Below are 20,925 nucleotides of genomic sequence, written 5' to 3' on the forward strand. Positions count from 1 at the left end.
GGGTAAAAATGTCCTCAAAGGCCAGAAAACATCACATCAACAACACAATCTATTTCTGTCTCTGTGAAGCATCCATTCCAGAGGCCATTACTGCCAAAACACACGCACTCAAAGCGGGAGGTGTCGTCATGAATAATTCCTGCTCCTTCCTCTTGTAGGCTACTTCCTGTTCTGCTTCTGTCTGTGTGGGTATGTTTATGCATGAAGCATTTATTATTGAACTCTGAAGAGCACACATGTTCTGAGTGAATATCTGAAGAGGATGACTCAAACATCCAATTTCAACTTCCATCATTACATAAGCTGGCAAGGTGAAAAGAGGCTTGACAGACCAGATCGAATACTCATGCGGAGAAGAGGAGTTTAGATGAGAAGCCAATCAGTAGCAAGAAAACTAAGCTACAATTTTAGCAGGAGTGCTGTGTGTCAGGATATGAGTTTGACTTTCAGCAAGGAAGAGCTCACAGCAGATGCGCCTTACACAGCCGACATTGATTTCCCACACACACCAAATTGGTGAGTGGTTTCTTGTTTCCATGGTTACGATCAGTGGATTTTAAAAAGATGTCCAAGAATGATTGTAATCTCTCTGCTTCTGAAGTTTCTGACGCAATCTGTGACATAGCATGACGAAGTCTGTCAATTTTTTATTTTATTAATTTCTCCTGACTGCATCTGACAGTTTGGCTGTCTTCGCTTCCGTTTTTCTGACTCACTTAGTAGGCCTATCTCTGCCCTTGTTTGTATGCCGAGTAGCGTGTGCGCGTGCTGGTAGGAGACAAGGTCAGCCACATTGCACAATCAGTCCTCAAGAAAAATCAACATAGGCGAGGCTTTGAATCAGAATATAAACAAACTTCCCTCCAAACACAGTGCCAATTGTATATCCGTCTCGCTGTATGTGCCCTATTCCTGTTGCAAACAAATTAAAAAGATAAAATAGTTGCTTTGACTGAGGGAAATGCATGAGATGAGATATGAGCGTAATTAAGCTTCATCTAATTCTCATCACACTGCACAGTACATTTACACGGGAGCTGCTTAAAATGCAACAAGGCCACTGCTCATTTACAGTTTACTTTAAATGCATTTTTAAAATTAATACGTGAATGCCAAACATCTATTTTGAGGGTAGTCAGAATATACAACACAAAGTACTCAGGAGTGGACTTTTTTTTTTTTTTTAAACAAAATGCTTTTTATTATTAAATAAATAAATACTGCACTTTTTTAACACAATAATTTAGGACATTTTCAACCAAGGTGATAATGGCTCTCAAAGGATCCTTGGAGGATCTTTTATACAGTTTTGTTGATTTTTTTTTTTTTTTTTTCTCTCTTGCCTCCTATCTAACCCCCCCTCCTTCCCAGCTCAAAGTGCTGAGTCCATCTGTCAGTAAGTAGAACAAATCACAGTTTTGAAAGTTAGTGTAATATTACATCCCTCCCCCTCACACTCACACTCACACAGCACCGAACAAAATTTTTGAATGGTACTGTATAAACAGCCAAAATCCTGAGCATCCACACGCATTAGCAAATCATCATTTGTTGATGTGACTGTGACAGACACTGTACAACATTTACAATATCCACAGTCTTGCTCTGGGTACATTCAGAGCATCAGTTTAAATGGATTGCCTCTATAAACAGCTTCAACTATACTATACACAATGAAGCTGGTGCCAGCCCAGCATTTAACTTTACTTCCCAAACAGCCCTCTTTATCTCCCAAACATCTCGAGTTCACATTCGTACCAACATACATTTCTCTCCTTCAGCAATCAACATACAAGTCAGCCCTTTTCCATCGTCAGTCGTTGTGCTACATTTAATTTCCTCACTCTCTTTCAGTCTGTCCATATTATTTTTTGCACCTGCACCGCTGCTGAGTCACAAGGGTGCTATAGTGTAGGAAGGTTAATTTACTTCGCACTAATCCATCCTTGATCGACAAAGTCTTGAGCGGCCATCTGAATCATTGTTCCACTGCAGCACTGTGGAGGCACAGTGCATTGGTTTGACTGTTCAACTCTGTCCAGATCTTTTTATAGCTGGTTTAGCTGCATCTCTGCAGAAGCATGTTGAGCGAGTACACCATGCGTTCACGCAGGTCAGTAGGACAGCCGGATGTCAGCAGGGAGCTGAGTTTGAAGGTTTTGGAGACACGGTCCTCATTGATGTACGTCAGCATGTACTCATCCCTCTGGCAACACAAGATGATCTTGGTGTGGTCGTGATAAAAGTTGACCTTTGAAGATTAAAAGAAAAAAAAAAATTATATATATGTTTTTTTTTTATTGTTTTGCTGTCTATCAATTTTGGATACATAAGAATTTTTCAGACACGTTTTCTTGCTACTTTCATGGTCTCATCTTTTCCCCCTGTACACCTGAACACTGCACTATGGCTATCACTTATGTGATTTTTTTCTGTGTGAGTGTGTGTTTACCTGGAAAGTGCCATCATTAAACAACATCATGAGGGCGCGGTCGGACTTGAGCCACTGCAGTAGGTAGAGTCTGGGCATGTGTGCATCTGTCATACTACCAAGATCCCCGCCCTAAGAAAGCAAAGGCGTTGACACATCAGAATTTGACAGGCTGCAACATGAGAGATAACACATCTAATGCTTCAGGAGGTTGAAATACAAAAGAAATGTGACAGCAAGAAGAATAAAGAGATTACAGGAAAGAAAAGAGGAGTGGTAGAGTACGGTTTTGCTTACATCCATAAGGTTCTCCTCCATGTAATGTGAAAAGTACTTGAGCACAGTCACTTGGCCCAGAAAATGCTCAGGAACCTCGCAGGTAGGGAAAACAGAGCACTGGCCCAACTCTGCATAGTAATGGATGGTTCTGAAACATGAAGGAGATAACGAGTTATGCAACCACTCACATAAGCACTTGACAGCAACACCAAAACATACAACACATCTGTGACACAGCCTTGCCTAGCCATTACTCGTTGAAAATAATATGAATTACCAACAGATTTTCCAATTTTCTAGTCAACACAACATAATTTACTCAAGATCCAAAGATATGCCTCTGTCATTATTTTAATTCAAACTATACCACTAACGAGAGCAATTTTATTCATCACAGCAAGCCTAAACAGGTCATCACCATTATATATGATGACTAACAACTTTCAAACGGAAGGTGGGACGTTGGGAAAGCATAGAGGAGTGCATACTTTCTGTCTGGCAGGAGGCTCATGTGGGTGCCGTTGTTGAAGAGAACTCCCACGGTGTGATCAGACAACTGGTAGCCAAAGCCGTACTTGTTGGAATAGTCCACCCATTTAGTCACCCATTGAAGGCTGCAGCTGGTTGAGCATTGAGGAATGTCATCCGCTTTAAGAGGAACAAAAACACAAAGGAGTAGGGTTAGAATACAATTACAAGCAAGGCTTAAAGAAATAACAACCTGCGATGTGCAGTCCTGTTTGACAGCACACCCAAGAGCTGAAGTGAACTCCTCCAGATTTAATTAAACTATAGACTGTATAGTACTGATGCTTTAAACATCAGTAATCAGTAGGGAGGACAAATCTGTGTATGCTACCATCTAATCTAATGTAATTTATATATATTACTTTGGACTGAAGTGGACAGGTTAACCTACCTTTAGGCATATTCTCCAGACATCCCCTCAACACACTTGCAACAGTCTCAGCCACACTCCCCGTTGTATTGTCCTCCAGGCCTTTGGGAACAACAGAGGGTCATTTAGCTTCATGCTTTTTCAAGAAAACCGTTTGTAATTCAGCTGTCATATCAAATTTCTCCACCACTCGTGCATTTATTCAATTTTCCTGTGCGAGATTTACAGTCACATGTCAAAGGAGATTATTATATATGATCCATTGATGCCTGGGTCTGATCACTGGGCTGAGAAACTGAGCTGGCAAACTTACATTCGCTGCTGCTGCTGCAGCTCCCCAGACTCCCCCTGACGATCAGACGGATGGTATCTCGCGTCGTTGGGGACTGGCTCTCTGTTGCCAGGGCAACGGGGTTCTCGGCAGATGGAGGAAGTAGACTTCCATTCTGAGGTGGGAATCAGTGACGATGGGGATTAGTATCTGTGAGTTTAGATCATCTCTTCCGACTATGACTCAGTGGTCACCCACAGATGTAAAGTGGCCAGCTTAGAGGTTCAAAATTAGTGCCTTCAGTTTGTTCTGAGACTATGCTAGTTATAAAGTTGGGCACAACATGAGAGGGACTCATAGGATTCTGAATGAATCCTATTAAATGGCTGCATGAATAACATAAATGTATCACCTACACTCCTCCTCTAAATATTCTGGCGTGTGCCTTATAGCTGACGTCTCACCTCAGAAATCTGTTTGCTCTGTTGTTGGCTGATGACGATTTTCTCCAAGTCATGTTGCAGTTTGTAGATCTCCTCTTCCTCTTTGGTTAACTTATCTATCAAATTTAATAACAGCAAACAAAGATCAGAATAAGGCTTTTTCTCAGCACAGAAAATTACATGAAGTGCTGTGTGCAAAATGTGACAGCGTTTTAAAAAACGTGATTCAATGATGTCTCTTGTCACAATAATTCTCTTATAAAGTGGAATGTAATTGGCTGGTGTTTTAAGAGCTTGAGCTAATACTCACTCAGAGTCTCGAAGTATTTGACCTTGTCCTTCTTTCCACCAAAGAGCGCAGCTGCTGCCTTCTTGAAGAAGCTTTTAGCAGGACTGGAGACATGGAAATCTGGAGCTGAATGACAACAGCTAGGAGACAGACGCTCTGGACTGAAGCCCTGTGGAGAACGAAAGTGGGTCAGTGTCCGGCTGGTGGGAAGGGGGTCACTGTTATGGTCTTGCACTGTGATAATTAGAGACAGGCGGACAGAGAGTGGTACAGACAGTTAGAGAGGTAAAAGTGGAAATCTAACCTGTGTGAAAAAGTCATGTCTCAGAATGAGGTCCAAGTTGGGTCTGTTTTCAGGGATCTTGGCCAGCAGGTTGGCAATTAGCTGTTTAGCCTGTGGTGACAGAGACGACGGCAAAGAGTACCGCGCCTCTCGAATACACCTGTATGTCTCCTTCAGGTTGGTGGTTTCAAATGGTGGTCTGCCCAACAGCATGGTGTACCTGGAACAGGTCCAAGATCAAAGGTGAGCTGATTGTGTTCATTAGAAATGCATAAATTTCTAAGTGACAGGAGACAACAAGACAGATTTCATGCTATTTTTTGCATTTTTACATTAAAGATATATAGCACCAGTTCTGGTCAGCAATTAAAAGTAATTGCTTATATTACTTAAACTTTTGTAGTTTGCTAATGATGAATTAATACTCAGCCCACTCACATTACACAGCCTAAGGCCCAGATGTCTGATTCACAGCCGTGGCCCTGCTTGTTGAGCACCTCGGGGGACAGGTAGTTTGGAGTCCCACAGATCGTCTTCCTCCTGTTTCCTGCTGGCTCCAACTTGGCAGCTAGACCAAAGTCCCCGACCTTCAGGTCCATCGACTCGCTCACAAAAAAGTTACCTGTGAGTGAAGGGAGGGGATGACATGACGATATTCAACCTAGGATCAAGGTGCATGGATCGTTTGATGAACTGATGAAAGAAACACTAGAGGACAGGGCTAAGTGGGTTGTATCAAAATATGATATCCTATCTGCATCTGAATGCATCTCTACAGCTGTGCACAGTGTCTCCGCAGTGTGATTAATGCAAAAAGATTCCTTACCAAGTTTCAAGTCTCTGTGAAGGATTTCTTGTTCATGCAGGTACTTGAGCCCTGAGACAATCTGCCTGAGATAGTAACGCACCTCTGGCTCTGTAAGCACTTTACGAGCCTTGAGGATATGGGCTAAAGACTGTACAAAAAAAAGGGAAGAGATAAACGAGAATGATTATCAAAAACTATCTCCTGGAGCATAAGACAGTTTTTTGTTTGAAGAAAATAAGTGATACTTAATGCATTTAAATTTTTTTTTTTTGTTTTTTTTTGCTTTGCATTATCCTAAAATTAATCCACAGAGTTATTCCATAGCCGGTGGGGCTAGACACTGCCGGCTATGTGCTGCCTCACTGGTTTTGGGTGCAATGCAGGTGTTGCAGCCAAAATTGTAAAAACAACGGCAGCAGCACTGTTAAAGTACTCTGATTAACTTGTGACTAATGTCACCATTGACACTTACTTTTCTGCTACAATACTCCAACAGGATGTAGATGTTCTCCTTGTCTTCAAAATGATGATAAAAGTGCACTATGTGTCTGTGGTGCAGAGCTCTGTGCAGCTCAATTTCTCTGTCAATCTGGTGGAGGAGAGGGGGGAAAAAGAAAATGGTCATGATTATAAGAAAATATAACTGTATGATTGCCGCCGTTTAGATGAGCCAACCGGTGCGCATGGAGCCCAGGAGCTGCAGGCTTACCTTCTCCCGCTGGTGAGGTTTGGAGACGCGCGCGTGTGGGATGATTTTGGCTGCGTAAACTTTGCTGGTGGAGAGGTCGGTCATTTCATAGCATTTAGCGAAGCCTCCCTGTAAAGAAGAAGACACTGTTAATATGCCCCTTCTTCTGCTTGTGAGGCCAACCAAAAAAATAAAAAATAAAAATAAAAGACAAAAATTCTAATGATCTCGTTACCTTTCCCAAAACTTTTCCGCGGCAGTAGCACTTCCCAGTGACCGGGTCGGTGATGATCCGGGCCATCTCCGAGGGCGCACTGCGCTCCTCCAGCCTCTTGCGTCGAGGTTCGCACGACCTCTGCGTCGACTCGCACATACTGCTGCTGTTTGACTGCTGGGTCCCAATATTTTTCTGGACTTCCATCAGAGAAGACTGATCGTCCTGGACTCAAGAGTGTAGTGCCGGAGAGCTTGTCTGGGAGCCTTTTATAGCTCTTGGCACCCACCCCACCCCCTGTCTGCCGCCCTCTCTCTGACGTCACGGTGTCAGATGAGAGCATGAGGACTGATAAAGATTACCTTGCATGTACATGTCTGTCGGTGATGACACAAGACAGATGAATTCAAAAGAGGGGGAGAAAGCAAAGTGCGAACTCTGTAATATCTGTTTTCCAAATTCCAAATATTCGTATGAATGACAGCGCCGCCAGCCGCCGTATACATATACTCGTAGACAGAAAAATAGCTCTAGTCCACATATTTCACACACTGAATCCATTACTTTTTGGAAGAAAATGTAATTCAAGGTTTTGAGACTGGCTGTTAAAATATACACAACGCAGAGAATGCATGCTGTCTGTATTCTACTCAGGTTCACTTCATCCGGTCTCTGCACCAAACTGAATTTGGAGCAGCAGCACCCTCAGGTGGAGGTTTTGGATATCCTTTAGAGCAGACTTCAGGGCCAGATGAAGCTTTTTCCCCTTTTAGACTCTTTTTTTTTTTTTTTAAAACCAAAGACATTGGTGAATGACTTCTGAGGCTGTTTAGCATGAATGGAAAAGCAGAACGGTTACAGAGATGCAGGATTTCTGTTATCAGACGCAGATGCGACACGATGGACGAATACTGTGGCGCCCAACTGTTTACTGCTGGAGCCAAGGTTTCTGTAGGGCACTAAACCATGTCATTACCATCCCGTTATATTTATTCATGTTTAGAAATTTACAATCTGTATCTTTACCAAAAATGAGAAAGTAATAAAAAAACAAAAAACAAACCTTTATGCTGATAAAAGAATTCGAAACTAAATTGTTCTCTGGACTTAAGCGCTTATTACATATTCTGCATGAGCCACTAGGTTCATGTGATGCAGAGACCTGAGGATTTTAAGCCATTCATTTATGTGGTCAGAGACACAGAAGTGACTTTAGAGAGGCAGTTTTCACAGATGAATCCAACTACAGCCTTACAAAGTGGAACCAAACACTGAAAAGCTCCCAACCCCTTTATTTACATTAACCAGGAAAGAAAGCTACATTCATAGTCATAGCTTAGACACTGCTGCGTGATGGCTTTTATAAGACTATCCAATATGGGAGACTCTGCTGAAACCCTGTCAGGGCATAGTGATGTCGAAATCTTCCCTACATTTTGCTTAGTCTAATTCTTTCACATCCCTAATATGCTCACAAACATCATTCAGAAGCATCACTCCTGATCAGTGATTGTAATTTGGAATTTCGCTCTTTCTGTGGCACCAAATAACTAATTTTTCTTCATTTCTGCTAAAGTAAACGGGTGTTGGCAGGGAGAACAAAAGAGAATCCAGAAGCTGTGATTTTTACGCTGCCGTGTTGGGTGCATTTCTCAGGTGTGAGCGCACAGCGCTAATGTCATAAGCAAATGTCTCGTTGAGACTGGAGCCAGCAGACGACTGGTGTGGCCAGTTGGGGAAAGGGAACCGGCACGCAATGACACGTGCATCATCAGGAAGCTCTTTGAGCAGCTTCTCACCCAGCAACTCCATCTGTGCCACAATGAAAAAAGGCTAAATGAGCCATCAAATGCTATTCATGCCCTTTGACTAAATAAATGCTCTACAGGAGAGGGAATATATGTTTACATCAGACAACTCACCACTCCTGGAGCAAGGAAAGCTGTCACATTGTTGTAGGAAGATAAATCAGTCTGTGAAAGAAGATAAACACAGAGGCGATCAGATAACAATTTTGACCATGTTTAAGGACTGAAAATACTTTTATGGTGTTACCTTCCAGAAGTCTTTTTTAACAAAGGTGGCCTGGTTGGGGGGCACTCCTGTCCACAGGGCCTTGCTCCTGGCATAGGCCACTAAAATAGAGTTAATCTCAAACCCTGTGCACTGGAAACCAGCAGAGGATGCAGCAAACACCTGGAATCACAAAGGGATTTGTAAAATAACAACAAAAAACAAACAAACAAATAAATACATTTAGAGGTAGCCTGGGTTTACACACGAACACATCTTCACCAGCTCACTGACCAGTCTTCCATCTCCTGATCCCAGATCTGCTAGATGACCTGTTCGTCCCTCTAGCAGCTTCATAACATTCAATGTTTGATCTTTACTGGAGGGCAAATAAGGAACCTGGACCAAAGTGCAAACAAGTAAATACACGTGACAGGTAGTATGCAGATTATCGTTATCATTATGAGAAAAAGTCTCTTTAATCTGTCTTTTATGGTCGCTCCATTGAAGAGAAATGTATTATTTCCACTGAATGAGAGAATCACAACATGAAACACCAGAAACATGCATTTCTTAATTTCTTAATCATCATGCTGTCTTGTTCGTCATGTACTGACAGTTTACAAAAATAGCACAACAATCCATTATTTTTCTAACAGTGGATCTCGGCACAAAATCACTTCAGAGTATTGTAGCTGTTGACAGCAGTGCAGTTCTCCATAAAAAGTAATCACAGTTATAGACTTACCATTTTCTTCCTTTGCCACATTAGTTGCTTGCTCGGAGCAATAAGCTCCAAAATAAGCAAATTATTGTTAATGTGCAAGTTAGGCTCTTTCTTCCTCCAACATCGCTTCCTTGATTTTACACAAACACACAACTTTTCAAAAATTTAAATAGTAGAAAGACATAAGTGCAAATCAGATAGCCGAAAATAAAAAAAAGAAAAGAAAATACGCAGCACCTTGAGGCGCCATGGGATTTTACGGCAGCCAGGCATTGCAAAGAGACTCCATACTCCATAGAGGCCTGCGAGCAGAGCACCTGTGCAGGCTGACAGGATAGGATGGGGTGTGCTCAGAGGAAAGACCCTTCCAGCATCCTGCAGGATCACCTCAATGGAGTCCTCCATTGTGAACTGTCACCACAGAAAATGAGAGAAGATATTACTGCAATCTCTTAAAAAAAAAAAAAAAAAAAAAAAAAGGAGCTATTCTCCATTGATATATCTGTAGCATTCTCTGATATAAAAGATGCAGGATTATTGAGTTCATGATAAAAACTAATGATGTACAATGCAATCTATTATAAAATAAACACTGTAATTGCAGTTATTTATATTTGTATTCTTGTTTGGTGGCTGTTTCTCCCATATTGGCCATAACTGAGCTGATCATACATGGGATTCAGAATGGAGAAGCCGGCTGCCTTTGTGTCAGCCAAAAACAGTAACATTATATCAACCTGGCAAAATTAGCTACGGACCCCTAAAATGGGCCGTGAACACACATGATACACTGTAAAGTTTCCAGTCAGATGTTTTTGTAAAGATACCATCAACCAGTTGGTAATATCTTTCCTGATGTGCAATAAAACAAACAATGACGGCAGCACGTATTCAGGTTTACATGGAATCCAGCCTGTAGACGCTAAAAAGGCCGTAATCTCCACTGACTGCTGAGTACAATTCAGAAAGAAGCGGCGTTCAAAATCACATAAGGCCGCTCAGGATCCATGTGAACAAGGCTCACTTCCTTTATCGAAGTTATACAACAACAGTTATTTGATTTCTGCACGTACGGAAGCGTTAATCATTACCGAGGAGGGTTATGGTTAGCCACCGACAGCAGATGGTGCTACGGTGGATTCGTCTAGAAAAGTTTTACTGACGTGATCTGAGACAACAGCTCTGTCTTTTCACCAGGACAAGGCATTTTTGCTCGAAACGAGGAAAGAACAAGACGATCCGGAAAAAAAAAAAAATAATAGTAAAATAAACTCTGTTCGGGCTCGCCGGCAAACATTTCGATGTTTGATTCTGCCTTTCGGTTTCAAACATTCGTCAGTGGACGAACTGCGCAACAAAACAAACGCTGGTCGCTGCCGAGACGCAATTTATCGGGCTGTTTTGGTGCATTTGAGAAGTTGTAACACAAAATTGGCCGATTTGCGGAGACAGACACACAACAGCGTGGCCTACCTTACCTTACCCGCCCCCTAGTCCCCACACAGAGAGCCTGCTGGTAAAGGGCAGTCCGCACAAAATCTCCGCCCTGTCAACGGCGACATGCCCAAAATGTGTGTACCTGATAATGTAACAGCAGCTGTGTGTGATACTTGGGCGGGTTTTTTTTTTTTTTTTTTTTTTTTAATCATGATGGAATACGATAAGCAGCACTGGCTTCAGTAATACAATCAGTAATAAGTTAAAAATGGCCAATTTCATAATGTGTCTGTAACTCAGTGTCAGTCCTGATCCTGACCTGCACCTACAGATGAATAATGCATTTATATTTATTGAGAAAGACGCCCACTTCTTTCACGTCCGCTGGGGCCTCATGCTGCACCGGCTGCCATTGGAAGGGCCATCATAATAATCTTCATCAGCTCTCAGGCCGCCGAGCAGGCTGCATGGGCGGGGTGGGGTAAGACAGACAGAGTGACGCAAAAGGAGAGGCTTGCCTCCTGCAAAAAAAAAAAAAAAAAATATATATATATATATTCATGCTGCCCAGCTGGGAGGTTAATAGCTACGGGAGTGAATTTTAGAACAAACAACTAAAATATTGCTGTGGACTAAAATGGATTTGTATGGGAAGGTAAGGGCTTTGGTTTTGTTTTGTTTTTTGTTTTTTCCACGAAGCTATAACACTATAAACAGAAAGAGAAAATAAAAACAGTTTACCACCATTACTTGAACACCAAGAGGCTGGAATAAGCTTCACATTTTTATTCCTCTTTCTCCGGGGTGTTGAAGGGGGCTGTGTGGCGGTTTGATGTTTGAGATAAAAACCGAACTACAAAGATTTCTCTCTCTGCGCTTCCACAGTGAATCACACAGCTGTTGTGACGCGGGGCATGCTGAGTACTGTAGTTAAATCTACACTCTGATGTCGTCCACCGCCCCTGAACGGACACCCCGTAAAGACTACAACCCCCATATTCATACCCCCCCTACCCACACACACACACGCACGCGCCCGCTATGACGTCGGGGACATTCGCGGAACGCTCCTTGTGCTCCTGTGCTCGCGCTCATCTCGTGCGAGCAGGGGCTCGTCAACTCAGGGGCGCGTGCCAGATCCGAAGCGGAGGGGACAGCTCCCAGGTGCTGAAACTGGAGAGACGGCGATCCGGAGGGGGGGCAGAAGATCAGCGCCTGCACTAGACACTAAACATTAGCGGTACATTCTGCAGAACAGGGGCTCATTAAGGTAGAACCGAGGCCTTCAAATCAGGTTTGTTCATGGTTTCCGTTCATTAATAGTTGCGTGGAAGAATTTCATCGATAGATAAAATGACCTCCTGCCCAGATTCTCTAACAGTATCCGGATGCAGATGCAGCTCCGCGCTCAAAGAGGCCACGTCGTTGATCGACTGATCTTGTTGTTTTTTGTTTTTTTGTTTTTTTTGTTTGCTTGTTCGTTGCGTTTGTGTATAAATCTCAACAATGTACTGGCATTTTGAAAGCGGTGTCCTTACAAATAGCCCACTGCCTCAGTCTTGTTTTTTCATACACGGAAACGAGTAGAAACCCAATGCAGGATGTGCAGGATGGAGGTCCGGCATTTTTTCATACTGCATAGGCTGCAGAGGGAGCTTGGCTGCACACATTTGGCATGTAAGCACAGTGGCCTTGTCAAAAAAAGAAATAAAAAATATCACCCTGTAACAAAGATGACTGTGCTTTTATCATCCTGCTCGTAGAAATCATATCCTCCCTGGCCGGTGTCTACAGTCAGGCTACCCCGAAATGCTCAGTGTCGGTGGATTGTAGGTGAAACATGCATTTCCATTATTATGCCCTTTGTATAACAGGAAACTGCAACCGCCTTACTGTGGAGCAAATTTCATATCTGCTGAATGTGATTATATCTCTGGCAGTAAATATAAAACTCAAACGTCACACTCAAGATTATTAATGGTCAAATACAAATTGGAGAGAAAAGTTTGGCCCCTTTTTTCTGTAGTAAAATATGGGTCCAACCTGATGATGACAGATAAAGATTAAAGATAATGGACCTATATTTCCAATCCAAAGGTTTCAATGCAAGTTATAACAGTAATAAAATGAACAGCCACTGCCCAATGGTTGAACAAGTCACTTAAGAAAATTGCAAAAGCTTTTTAAAATCCTGCTTCTCTAATACTCATCAGTAAAACAGCCTGCCGTGTTGGTCATGCTGGTTTTCCTGACACAGCCTTCTGTCGCCTCTGATCTGTGGCCTGTAAAACATCTTGAAGCTCTATTTTGAACATCTACTGGCCTCTCAATAGTTTTAAATTATGTGTTTATGTACTCTACATTGATTTTATTGTTTTATTTGTACTGCTTTGCCGCTCTGAAAAGGACACACGTCCATGAGAATCACTTTCCAGCATCTCTTTTTGTTTCTGCAGATGGCTGCTACTCAGGATGTTAAAGGGAAGGGAGAGGGAGGGGACCAAAACTTTGACTACATGTTCAAGCTGCTGATCATTGGCAACAGCAGCGTGGGCAAAACATCTTTCCTGTTCCGCTATGCCGACGATGCCTTCACCTCAGCCTTCGTCAGCACAGTGGGCATCGACTTCAAAGTGAAGACTGTATACAAGAACGACAAGAGAATCAAACTGCAGATCTGGGTATGACATATTAACTTCCAAGTATTAGATATTCATCATACATAGTTAATTTCTGGAGAAATCTGTTTTCTGTAGTCCTCCAAGGTGTCCTGGAGAACTACCTAAGGGGAGAGGGGATCTTCAGAAATGCCCTGCCCCCTTGTTTCTCTTGCTTTCTCCATCTTTGTGTTCTTGTAGAGTGACTCCAGTCTATAAAAGGCTGTCAATCTATGTCCAAAGCCCACTTCCTCCTGACCTCTGCCCATATGTTTCTCTGCTGATCAATAAATTTCAAGGACTGTGACAGCTCGCGACTTGATGGCTGTGTGCTCGGCCATACTAAAGGGTCCTGCATGGATGGGCTCACCTACGTATGAATTCAATTTTGGTTAAAGTTTTGGCTCTGATGCTTGCTTGGTATGCATGGACAAACCTCCACTTTCCTGTTATAGAACAGCTTTGCATTGTGATACAGTATATTGTTAAGTCAAAGTGGAAGACAATCCAACTTCTCTCAGCAGACATTGGTAAAGATAGGTACATTCATAATAACAAAGGTCTTTGATGTCATAAGCAATCGTTTAGACAAAAGGATTTCACTCACAAAGTAGCATCTTTCCCTCTCAGGTACCCTTATCATATTATTAATAGCATTTATTGTTTAATCGTAATACACGTCATACTCAATTGAGGACAGTTTCAGGAAAAACTCGATTGTGTTTTCTCCATTTAATACAGCAGATGGACGTCTCAACATTGCTGACAGGAGACTAGCAAGTGTTAGATGGTTGCATAATGGGGAAGATTGAAGAAGCAACACCTTTCTCCAAATGTGTGGGGAACTGAAGAATATCTGAGGCTGTTTAATTATGAGAGCATCTGAGCTGTTGAGGCAGGTAGTCTCATAATACTTCTGCGATATTGGGTGATGAATGTTTTAAATAGATAAATCTATCGCTTTCTTTCCTTTAGCACTACAACGAATGCCAACTGCCCTTTAAAGGCTTTCCTCTCTGCTATCACAACACGCAATCCATCCCTAGATATTTAACATTTACAGATTATATGAATGAAATTTGCTGTGCTCCGGCTAGACGTGAAAAGTGAGTTTAACTAGTCCAATTACTAATCAGGATAATGTGTTTTTATTCTTAGCAAAGACCAGCATAATTAGAAAGAAAAACAAATCCCCTTGCAGCCAGTCAATTGGCTTGTCTTTTTTAATTGGGCTCAGAGAGAGCTGAGGTTTACGGTAAGAGGCCATTTAAGGTGATGGCTATCGGCGAATGTCAATGTGCTAATCACATCATTAGTCTGCTGAGAGATAAAGGTATCATAATGCATCATAGAGTTTTCACTCTTATCATATTAGGCTGAAGTGAGTGACAAACAGTGTACTTTGTTGCCAAGATGAGCCTGATAAAAAACTGAGGAGTCCTGGCGAGTGCCACCATTCACTCATTGCTCCGCTTGATCCAGTCAGCTTTCTGGATTGATTCTGGTGAGCTGTGAACTAAAAGAAATGCTTTTTCAAAGAGCTCCAATTTACAGGAGTCAGCAGATTTCTTTTTTTTCTCTGTCCGGTTCTGTCTTTTTAACTGAGAACTGGCAAAGTGGCTCACTGAAATAGTCTGAATATGCAATGGCCACTGTCAAGAAATCACACAAGAATCAGTAGGCTACTAAAATGTCCGGGATTGTCTTTGTGATGACTGAGACATGTTGCTATCATGACTGTGTGTGGGCACTATGTCAGATAAAAAAAAAATCACATGAAGGCTGTTTATTGTGCTTGCACATGCTATTAGGATTGTCTTTCCACAAAAACATACTATTTATACTTCACTCGCCAGATCCTGACATTCAAATACACACATGCATTTTTAATGCTATTATAAAATGACAAAAGGTCCTATCTGCGGTGTGTGTGGAAGCTTTGCAGGCTATGAGCTCTGCCTCTGTGGAGTGAAGGTCAGAGTTGTCCTCTGGCTATAACAGGCACACTGTTATACCAGCCACGTGCAGATTGACAGAAAGCAGAACAACTGTGGCAAATACAGTCCAGTGCTGCTTGTCGGGCCTCTGTTTGATCAGCTCCAAGTAGAGGTGCCCGAAGTCCTAAATCATTATTCACAGAAACCTTCAAGCACACTTGTTGTATGTGGACCACAAATCTACATATCGATAGGCAATTAAAGGATTCTTTATCGATAAAATATCAAAACATAAAATCCCAACCCACAGCTGCTCACATGTATATATTAGTCCTTCCTCATGGCCACTCTAGCCACAGAAAAGCTTCATCTGTCTGTACTGGGTCTATTAGCATTTCCATTGACATCTTGTAGCAGTGCGGTGGGTGCTTGTTTCCAGGGTAATCTGAGTACAATGTACTACTCCTCGAATGCTGTGTAATCACTCGCTGGCTTTGCCTTTGAGCAATTTGTCCAACCTTATCATGAACAGCAAGCAGATCCTCAGTGTTTAAATCATTTTACTTCTATTTTTAGCCCCCTTTCCTTAGAAATGGGCGACATGAAGCTGAGCGCTGTATGCTGCACCACTGACTGTTTGGCACAGCTGAGTGATTATTTTATTGAGAGGAAAGAGTCTATTACATCAGCCAAAACTGAATCACTGTTCTTGGCATATCATCAATGCAAATCCAGTTGGGCAATTAGCATAATGATTTTTTCCGCATTGTGAACGCAGTAAATGTAGATACAAAATCCTAAATTTGGCCTGATTGAAACCAAAGGAGTCTCTCAGCATGTATAAATAGCAGTATATTAATAATTCAGACATGCTCTGCTCATTTACCGTAACAGATTTGCATGCACTTTGCTGGATGTGGTTGAGCCTGACAGTGTAAATATCAGTCAGCCGGCTAACAGCAATGCTAAATCATGTTGTCTGTGTGTAGGACACAGCAGGCCAGGAGCGATACAGGACCATCACCACTGCCTACTACCGTGGGGCTATGGGCTTCATCCTCATGTACGACATCACCAACGAGGAGTCCTTTGGTGCTGTACAGGACTGGTGAGCCATTTCATTGTTGTTGTTTTTGACAGCTTTGCATGAAGGTTTCTCCTCTGGGGGTCTTCAGACTTCTGCTAAAATAACTCTGTGTGCCTCCATGATGCACTTTGTTAATGACTTGGATTTTAATTCAGCAAAACTAGATCTGTCTCTCTTTTCCTTTTTTATTTTTTTTATTTTTTTTTTTTTTGATAGACATATATGTAGTGAGTGTGTGCATCTTTGTCAGGCTTTGGATGAAAGGAAGAGTTGTCAAGGTCATGGCTCTGGTCCATTCATAGTGAGTCACATGAAGGGTCTGCGGGCTCAACAATAAATCTGAGCCAAGCCCAAATGCTGTGCATGATGCTTTCATGTCTGAACAGGCGGTGCTCAATCGGCTACTGAAACCAGGTTTCTGGGTTAGATTCTCGCTCTAGAAACAAACACGGATGACCTTTGTTGAAAAATTTCACGTCTGCTGTCGGAGATAAATGTGTTTTGGTTTTCATTTTGCTGATCACTCTCCTCACAACCTGACTCTCCACAGGTGTTGCGGTGAATAACTGTCATTTTATTTATACGCTGCCATCCTGCAGTTATCTTGCTCTGTCAGACCGAAGAGATTATGCAAGCATTTATGAGATGAAAGATTTCTGAATCATCTCAGAAAAATACGTTCAGCAAACTGCAAAAACTGATGATATGACTTGGACAAGGACATTATAGAAATGGTGATCTTTTTGTGGTGTACACTTAATCTGTGTGCCACATAGTGTGCACCTATCATAGGACTCTGACAATGACAATTAAGGCCAGTGTCTGCTCAGACATCGTCGCGAAGGTAGCAGCACTTGACAGCTGCTTAAGGAGGCACTGTCACGGCTAAAGCTTCGGCAGTTAACCTAACAGAAGACATATGTGAAGCCTGGCGCTCTCATTGAAATATTTAAAGCAGCATACAGCTGGGGTGCTTAGATCTATTATTGGCATGAACTGTGTTGAATTCTTCCACGTTATCAGCCTTTATCTTGTACTGAATTTCCTGTCTTTTTTAGCAAGAAAAACAAGGCTTTCTTGTACAGAGAGGTCACAGCCAGACACAGCTCCTATTCTTTAAAGGCCTGTCCGACACTTTGATGGAATACAGCAGTCTGAGCACTGTCTGCCTAGGGTATCTTAGTTAATGGTGAATAACGGAGTTACCTGTGAGCTTATTTAGCAGACGGTTCTTGAATCCATTCACTGTGTGCAAAGGAAGAGGCTGTTTTTATATAACCAGAGTCCTTCATTCCTTTTTCTTTTTTCTTTTTCCTTTTTTTGCCTTTGCCACAGGCTTTAATTCTACTTTCTCTTTCCCTTGTTCCTTGTGACAAGGTTTGAGGGAGGGGAAAAAAGGGGGGGTTTCCATGGCAACGTCTCCTTCCCCGGCTGTGGCTGAATTAAGCTTGTGACGTGTTCATTTCCTGCCAGTGACAGTGGAAAAACAGGGAAATATTGTAATTCTCATGTATATATAGGGAGGGGGGTGGGGGGTGGGGGATCAAATGATTTGTGGTATTCACAAACAATAAATTTAATTTCCAACAAAAATATGGAAACCTTTTGCTTCTTTTGATGCACCATCTTTCCAGTTGTAAATGCGGGCCTTTAATATCCTGCATATGCGGCTTTGTGAGATGTGATGCAAACACAAGCCGTGCTCTGTCAGTTGGATTGAAAATGACCCACATCTGAGCTGCTATAACGAGTCAGGACTGGACGGAGAGAGGAGGCGAGCCGACATCATGCTGCTCTCTCTCTGTCTCTCTTTCGTTGCTTCTTCCTTCCTTTCTTGCTCTCTCTTTCGTTCTGTCTTCGGCCTTTTTTATGTTCACTGCCCTACTTTCAGTCAAACTGCAACACCATGGGAGAAAAATTTGTTCCTTACATTTCTCGCCATATTGTGTGCAGACTGCAGGGGTTAGAACAGACACCATCACAGTGAGTCACAGTGAAGTCTCTGTGATTTCCTGTTATTATGAGAAAACTTGAGCTTGGCTCACAATGAATGATAATAGTCGCTATAATAAATAATTTCTTTTCACACATAGCATACAGTCCGTGGTGTATCTGCCATCATTAATGCTGGGCCTGTTCAATGAAGTTCAAAACCTGTGAAGATGTAACCCTTACATAATTAGACTGACATCATGGCCGCAAAAAACAAATAATAACCTACTTCACAGCAATAATAATGGAATATTTCCAGTACAGAACGGCAGTTGACCCACTTTTCTAGTGACTCAAATATCCATGATGCCAAATGAATGATGGCGTGAACACTGCCCATCACCACAAATCTCACATCCTGTCCATCCCTCTGCCATTCTTCGTGTTCGTTTCTAAAGCATCCCATAATAAATAGCACAAATATAATTTGGTTAATCTCTTGTAAAACAGAGAAGCGGCAACGTATTGTTCTGTGTTTGTTTCCTATAATGTGCAGGTCGACCCAAATAAAAACCTACTCATGGGATAATGCACAGGTAGTGCTGGCTGGGAATAAATGTGACATGGAAGAGGAGAGAGTGGTCTCAGTGGATAGTGGCAGACTGCTGGCAGAACAATTGGGTGAGTCTTAGAGCGACATTTGCCCCTTTGTGCATTTCACACAGGGTGACACCAGCATTGTGTTGTCACTGTCATTACATAAAACCATAGCTTTTCAACACTGCACATGCTGCTTCTAATGCTGCCTTTTGACGTTCTAATGGAATATTGCAATTCCTGTTTCTTTGTGCTCTCATGTTACAAGGTTTCGAGTTCTTCGAGACAAGTGCCAAGGACAACATCAACGTGAAGCAGACCTTCGAACGTCTCGTTGACCTAATTTGCGAAAAGATGTCCGAGAGCTTGGACACTGATCCGGCTGTCACCACGGGAGCCCCCACTGCCAAACTCACAGACAGCGCTCCGCCCCTCCAGCAGCCCGGATGCAACTGTTAGTGATCGATGTCAGGAAGCAAAGGAAGGGCAGCACAGGCCCTGTAAGGTGGTAGAGTGTGCAAAATTTTGTTCTCCCTCAGCGTTATCACTCCTGCTAGTGCTGCTTTCTCTGGACTACAGTTCAAACCCTGTTTAGTAGTAGAATTATTAAATGCTGTAGTATTATCTCCCAACTTTATCACCTTATACCAAGAGCAAATAATCCGACATTCAGACATGGCTATTGTAAAATGTGTAACATTACAGGATATCTAGACTATAGAGACACCATATTGTCATCCCTTGGCTAGTTAGTATGATTATAAGTCAAGTATATTTAATAAGGCTGGAAATAGTTCATAGTCATGCTGTACAGTTAATTCTGAAAACCTTTAAACTCTTTCAGACCTAGAATAATTAAAATAATGATACAATGAGGGATGAATTCAATGACTGCTTTGGTAATTATTTTTATTTTTTGGTACTGTATGTTCCATTTTTCCAATTCGAAGTTAATTTTGTGTCCTAAAGCTGCCAAATCTATGATTTAGTGCAATATAGGATGTAGCAGATTTCTTTTGTGTAATGAGTGTGTGGTGCTTTAAGTGAGCGTGGGTTTGCATGAGTGTGAGTATTGTGTCTGAGTCACAAACGAGAGCAACTTTGTCATCTAAAAATCATCTACCTTGGATAAAAAAAGTGGCCTTTTAGCATCTCCAACATGGCCTCTGTACGTCCCTCTGTTAGTCCCTTACTTTTGGAATGAATCCAGTGTGTATAATGTTGATGTGAGTACTATTCCACGTTTTGCTGTCTGTAGATGTGTGATTTAGTAAAACAACTCTTTCTATGTGCTTAGCCTCTAAGATGACCCTTTAGTTTGATGCAACGAGCATGCTGCCAAAAAGTGAATCGTATGTGCTGTTTAAGGATCTAAAGATAGGCCTTACCGAATCTAACCATCCTCAACCCCATGCAATAGCAACGATCCAGCATTACATGAAATAAAAAAAAATCACACACTGACTGACGGTATAGTGTATGATATTCAAATCAGCTCTGGCATTGGAATAAACAGCCATATGTGAAAAAAGCACTACTGAATTTTTGAGTGAGCATGCTAAAACTCCATGTTTGTGCTAAAAAAAATTAAAACGTCTCTCCTGAAAGAAAAACCTCATTAAATTGCTTAGAGAACATCATAGACAAGCAGTAGTTTAAAACGGAAAGCTCCCCTTAGCAAATATATAAAGTACTGTAATGGGCCTAATAACTAAAGTCCGTATGGTAAAACTTGTAGCCTACTTAAAATCCAGGAAGCCTTTCAGTTATACAGCTCATAGAAGAAGAAGAAGAAGAAGAAAAAAAAAAACATCTGTGCCAAAACATCACAGTTTCTTTAGCATCGTCAGTTGGTTGTTGCAGAGTTAAATAAAACCTCCAAAAAATTGCATGAAGTCCTGACTTATCTATGTAGATTTATATCATAAGATAGT

At 41.9% G+C, this 20,925-nt stretch overlaps 3 protein-coding genes across 9 annotated transcripts; 1 reads left to right on the forward strand and 2 right to left on the reverse strand.

The window, feature by feature from the left end:
* Nucleotides 1–1,286: 1,286 nt before the first annotated feature.
* On the reverse strand, nucleotides 1,287–6,859 carry plk2b (polo-like kinase 2b (Drosophila)). Of its 2 annotated transcripts, none has more exons than XM_029509611.1 (14): nucleotides 6,626–6,859; nucleotides 6,412–6,519; nucleotides 6,175–6,291; nucleotides 5,721–5,850; nucleotides 5,333–5,516; nucleotides 4,916–5,114; nucleotides 4,633–4,780; nucleotides 4,344–4,438; nucleotides 3,922–4,024; nucleotides 3,630–3,710; nucleotides 3,199–3,358; nucleotides 2,729–2,858; nucleotides 2,453–2,563; nucleotides 1,287–2,251 (listed from the first exon to the last, which is right to left on the reverse strand). In XM_029509611.1, the coding sequence occupies exons 1-14, from the start codon at nucleotides 6,809–6,811 to the stop codon at nucleotides 2,060–2,062; spliced, it is 1,944 nt and encodes a 647-aa protein (XP_029365471.1). In that variant the 5' UTR covers nucleotides 6,812–6,859; the 3' UTR covers nucleotides 1,287–2,059. The 2 variants fall into 2 exon arrangements, with proteins under 2 accessions (XP_029365471.1, XP_029365470.1); XM_029509610.1 differs by having other exon boundaries at nucleotides 3,922–4,054.
* A 121-nt stretch (nucleotides 6,860–6,980) lies between these two features.
* Nucleotides 6,981–10,886, reverse strand: LOC115048281 (protein N-lysine methyltransferase FAM173B). Of its 5 annotated transcripts, none has more exons than XM_029509618.1 (6): nucleotides 10,823–10,886; nucleotides 9,582–9,755; nucleotides 8,912–8,968; nucleotides 8,660–8,800; nucleotides 8,527–8,577; nucleotides 6,981–8,416 (listed from the first exon to the last, which is right to left on the reverse strand). In XM_029509618.1, the coding sequence occupies exons 2-6, from the start codon at nucleotides 9,747–9,749 to the stop codon at nucleotides 8,231–8,233; spliced, it is 603 nt and encodes a 200-aa protein (XP_029365478.1). In that variant the 5' UTR covers nucleotides 9,750–9,755; nucleotides 10,823–10,886; the 3' UTR covers nucleotides 6,981–8,230. The 5 variants fall into 5 exon arrangements, with proteins under 5 accessions (XP_029365478.1, XP_029365475.1, XP_029365476.1 ...); XM_029509615.1 differs by having other exon boundaries at nucleotides 8,912–9,016; XM_029509616.1 differs by having other exon boundaries at nucleotides 8,912–9,016; nucleotides 10,818–10,833.
* A 532-nt stretch (nucleotides 10,887–11,418) lies between these two features.
* On the forward strand, nucleotides 11,419–20,578 carry rab3c (RAB3C, member RAS oncogene family). Of its 2 annotated transcripts, none has more exons than XM_029509613.1 (5): nucleotides 11,419–11,436; nucleotides 13,238–13,462; nucleotides 16,365–16,483; nucleotides 18,951–19,075; nucleotides 19,260–20,578. In XM_029509613.1, exons 1-5 carry the CDS (start codon nucleotides 11,419–11,421, stop codon nucleotides 19,448–19,450), a joined length of 678 nt encoding a protein of 225 aa, XP_029365473.1. In that variant the 3' UTR covers nucleotides 19,451–20,578. The 2 variants fall into 2 exon arrangements, with proteins under 2 accessions (XP_029365473.1, XP_029365472.1); XM_029509612.1 differs by lacking the exon at nucleotides 11,419–11,436 and adding an exon at nucleotides 11,937–12,075.
* Nucleotides 20,579–20,925: the final 347 nt, after the last annotated feature.

This window comes from Echeneis naucrates, chromosome 9 (genome assembly GCF_900963305.1).
Source record: "Echeneis naucrates chromosome 9, fEcheNa1.1, whole genome shotgun sequence".
In the NCBI taxonomy this organism is placed as follows: Eukaryota; Metazoa; Chordata; class Actinopteri; order Carangiformes; family Echeneidae; genus Echeneis; species Echeneis naucrates.

Coding starts and splice junctions, on each gene's coding strand:
- LOC115048281 (XM_029509615.1), bottom strand. CDS start 9,749: ATGGAGGACTCCATTGAGGTGATCCTGCAGGATGCTGGAAGGGTCTTT. Junction 8,578..8,659: donor TTAAAAAAGACTTCTGGAAG/GTAACACCATAA, acceptor CTTCTTTCACAG/ACTGATTTATCTTCCTACAA. Junction 8,417..8,526: donor CTTTCCTTGCTCCAGGAGTG/GTGAGTTGTCTG, acceptor ATTGTGGCACAG/ATGGAGTTGCTGGGTGAGAA.
- rab3c (XM_029509613.1), top strand. Junction 13,463..16,364: donor GAATCAAACTGCAGATCTGG/GTATGACATATT, acceptor GTCTGTGTGTAG/GACACAGCAGGCCAGGAGCG. Junction 16,484..18,950: donor TTTGGTGCTGTACAGGACTG/GTGAGCCATTTC, acceptor TATAATGTGCAG/GTCGACCCAAATAAAAACCT.
- plk2b (XM_029509610.1), bottom strand. CDS start 6,811: ATGGAAGTCCAGAAAAATATTGGGACCCAGCAGTCAAACAGCAGCAGT. Junction 6,292..6,411: donor AACCTCACCAGCGGGAGAAG/GTAAGCCTGCAG, acceptor CTCCTCCACCAG/ATTGACAGAGAAATTGAGCT. Junction 2,859..3,198: donor AGCCTCCTGCCAGACAGAAA/GTATGCACTCCT, acceptor TTCATGTTTCAG/AACCATCCATTACTATGCAG.